This window comes from Triticum aestivum, chromosome 2B (assembly GCF_018294505.1).
Source record: "Triticum aestivum cultivar Chinese Spring chromosome 2B, IWGSC CS RefSeq v2.1, whole genome shotgun sequence".
In the NCBI taxonomy this organism is placed as follows: domain Eukaryota; kingdom Viridiplantae; phylum Streptophyta; class Magnoliopsida; order Poales; family Poaceae; genus Triticum; species Triticum aestivum.
Window position 1 is genome coordinate 628337823 of NC_057798.1, and position 3595 is coordinate 628341417.

Consider the following 3595-nt stretch of genomic DNA (forward strand, 5'->3'; position numbering starts at 1 on the left):
CATGACAAGCTATTTGAAAGCCTTGGAATCAGTGTAGACGCGATAACATCCAAAGGCAATGCGCTCGCTCTTTCAGAAGTACAACTAAAGTACATTGCACCTTTAAGGGTACGTTTTGCTAAAAGCACAGCACAATACAGAAAACATAGGACCACTGGTGCTGAAACTGAAATGAAATTCCTCAAGGATTTAATAAATATAGAAGATACAAAGATCAAGTTTATTAATTCAGATAGACATGCTGGTCATGCGAAAGAGATACCATGATGTAGTTCACCAACACATGATTTTCCTAGTCAGATTCATGTACATCAGATATACCATATCGTCAAGAAAACTCAACAAGTTTATCTAGTTTTGCCAGAGTGGTGACAGGTTTGTCATCAAGGTGAAGCTCGAGCAAATCAAAGGTGTAAGAGTGATCTTTGCGCAAACAATTGAGACACTGCCCGATCATAAGGTATGCATTTACATCTTGTGCATGTGCCAAGTGTTCCAACATAAGGTACTCAAATTTGTGGTCTATATCAACTACTCCCTCCGTCCCGTAATGTAAGACGTTTTTTGACACTACAATAGAGTAAAAAAACGTCTTACATTATGGGACGGAGGGAGTATATTTCTAGGCATTGCCGTGTATATCTCACCTTTTGAACTCCTTGCAGCCCGTACTGGAAGCCAAAGGAACCGTTGTTTGCCTCGACAAAGACTATCGTCCAACTCGCATATTCCCAGATATATCAACAAAAATTCTGCAGTTCTTCTCATCCAAGGACGACTAAAGCATCGAAAGGAATTGCCACTATTCTTAATAAGACCTAATGTATGTGATCTCCTGGAGTACAACGTTGCAATTGATCAACAATATTGATCGCCAATTCACTGTGGTTTCCTCACAGCACCATATCTCACTAAAAACATTTGTATTTTACAGTGCCGCTTGAATGCTTGAGCTGATCTTAAAATGCTTTACATCTCTGTTAGCAAGTGCAACTTGGACAGAAGTAGTTTTATTTCTTTTTTCAAGTGGTGGTAAGACTACACAGATCAGATGCAAACAATTGAGCAAAAAATTACAGAATGTGCATAATGCACAATAGTTTACTTCCAAAGGATATCACAACAAAAATAACTCATTCACCTGGAGTGTGGCTGATGTTGCAATGCTGCCCTCCTTGAATCCACTACTACACTTTGGTCAATGTACAGAACTAAATTATGCTGGTACGACCCAAAAATGTCTCTGCCGTGGTATAGCTTAACCCATCGCGTGCTTTAGTGAATCACCAGCACCAGCCTGGAAGAACAGGCACGAAAGGGCGAAGTCTGCAATGAAAATTCCAACCAAGGAAATGACCACTGCAGACGTTGTGGACTCGCCAACGCCCTTGGCTCCTCCGTGGGTTGTCACACCCCATGCACAGCTCACCACCGCAATAATGGCACCGAACACCTGTGATTTTATCAAGGCGCTGATCAAGTCCCATGGTCGCAGCGCCTTGCGTGCTGACTCCAGAATGATGCTGGTGCTTACACCAAAGACGGCGTCGGCCAAGAACGCCGAGGAGGCGAGCCCGAGGGCGAAGCTGATGAGGGTTAGGACAGGGAGCGCAAGCACGCAAGCGAGGACCCGGGGAACCACGAGGTAATCGATGGGCTGTGAGCCGAGGACGCGGAGGGTGTCCGTCTGCTCGGACACCTGCATGGTGCCGAGCTCGGCGGCAAAGGCGGAGCCAACTCGGCCGGCAGCGACGACGGCGGTGACGACCGGGGTGAGCTCGCGGGCGAGCGCGAGGGCAAGGACGCCACCAACGGAGCGGTGGAGACCGAGGCGGGTGAACTCGCGCACGAACTGGATGGTGAAGGCCATGCCGACGAAGGCGGCGGTGAGGAGCGAGACCCCCGCGCTCCCGGGGCCCACGCGACGGAGCTGGGCGAGGAGGTTGCGGCGGTGGACGCGTCCCGTGAGGACGCGGTGGAAGACCTGCCCTGCGAGGAGCAGCGCCGAGAGCCCCCGCCAGATCGCGCGCGGCGGAGACCAGTTGGCGAAAAGAGAAGGCGGGGGCGTGGAGGACGGAGGCGGAGAAGGAGGAGAAGGCGCTGAATTGCTGCCGGCGGTGGCGGGGGGCGTGAGGGAGAGGCGGAGGACGGGGAGGCGGCGGCGTGGCGAGTGGAGGCGGAGGAGGTGGGATTTGGGGCAGGGGCTGGCAAAGCGGAGGAGATGGTTCGTCGTGGAGGAGGTGGGGCGGAGGAGGAGGGCGGCCCCTGCCGTGGTGGACGACATGGTGTCGGTGGTGGTGGCGGTGGCCGGAGATCGGGACAGTGGTCGTCGCGGTGGCCGTGTGGGAGTGGGTGGGAAGCGATGGGGAACGGCCGTATCGGCGGGGAGGAAGGAGTCTCTGGTGGGCCACGATAAAGCCGCTACCGGGCTGGACAAGAAATCCCCCTAAAGATCCAACCCGTTAGATCACCCCCCATGGTCTCAAAAAAATAAAAAATTCAACCCCTCCCCCACCCCACACCCCCGGTCCGCCAGGTACCACGTTGTTGGGGAGCGTAGTAATAATTTAAAAAATTTCTATGTGTCACCAAGATCAATCTAGGAGATGCTAGCAACGAGAGAGAGAGAGAGAGCATCTTCGTACCTTTGAAGACCGCTAAGCGGAAGCATTACAAGAATGTGGTTGATGGAGTCGTACTCGCGGCGATTCAAATCGCGGAAGATCCGGTCCAAGCGCCGAACGGGCGGTGCCTCCGCGTTTAACACACGTACAGCCCGGGAACGTCTCCTCCTTCTTGATCCAGCAAGGGGGAAGGAGAAGTTGAGGGAGAACTCTGGCAGCACGACGGCGTGGTGGTGGAGCTCCTGGTTCTCCAGCAGAGCTTCGCCAAGCTCAAAAGGAGGAGGAGGAGGAGGTGTAGGAGGGGGAAGGGCTGCGCCAGGGCCTGAGGTGCGGCTGCCTCCCACCCCCCTCTATTTATAGGGTGAAGGGGAGAGGGGGACGGGCCCCTTAGATGCATCTAGAGGGGGGCAGCGGCCAAGGGGGGAGACTTGCCCCCCAAGCAGGTGGGAGGCGCCCCCACCCCCTAGGGTTTTCAACCATAGGCGCATTGGGCCCTTGGGGGGCGCACCAGCCCACTAGGGGCTGGTTCCCACCCATATTCAGCCCATTTGGTCCCCCGGGGCAGGTGGCCCCACCCGGTGGACCCCCGGACACCTTTCGGTGGTCTCGGTACAATACCGATAACCCCCGAAACCTTTTTAGTGACTAAAACTGGACTTCCCATATATAAATCTTCACATCCGGACCCCGGAACTCCTCATGACATCCGAGATCTCATCCGGGACTTCGAACAACTTTCGGTAACCACATACAATTTCCCATTTCAACTCTAGTGTCACCGAATCTTAAGTGTGTAGACCCTACGGGTTTGGGAACCATGCAGACATGACCGAGACATCTCTCCGGCCAATAACCAATAGCTGGATCTAGATACCCATATTGGCTCTCACATGTTCCACGATGATCTCATCGGATGAACCACGATGTCGGGGATTCAATCAATCCCGTATACAATCCCCTTTGTCCGTCGG

General features: G+C 53.4%; 1 protein-coding gene across 1 annotated transcript; it reads right to left on the minus strand.

The window, feature by feature from the left end:
* Positions 1–980: 980 nt before the first annotated feature.
* Positions 981–2428, minus strand: LOC123046393 (protein TRIGALACTOSYLDIACYLGLYCEROL 1, chloroplastic). The gene has a single exon (XM_044469753.1). The coding sequence runs from the start codon at positions 2282–2284 to the stop codon at positions 1259–1261; it is 1026 nt and encodes a 341-aa protein (XP_044325688.1). The 5' UTR covers positions 2285–2428; the 3' UTR covers positions 981–1258.
* Positions 2429–3595: the final 1167 nt, after the last annotated feature.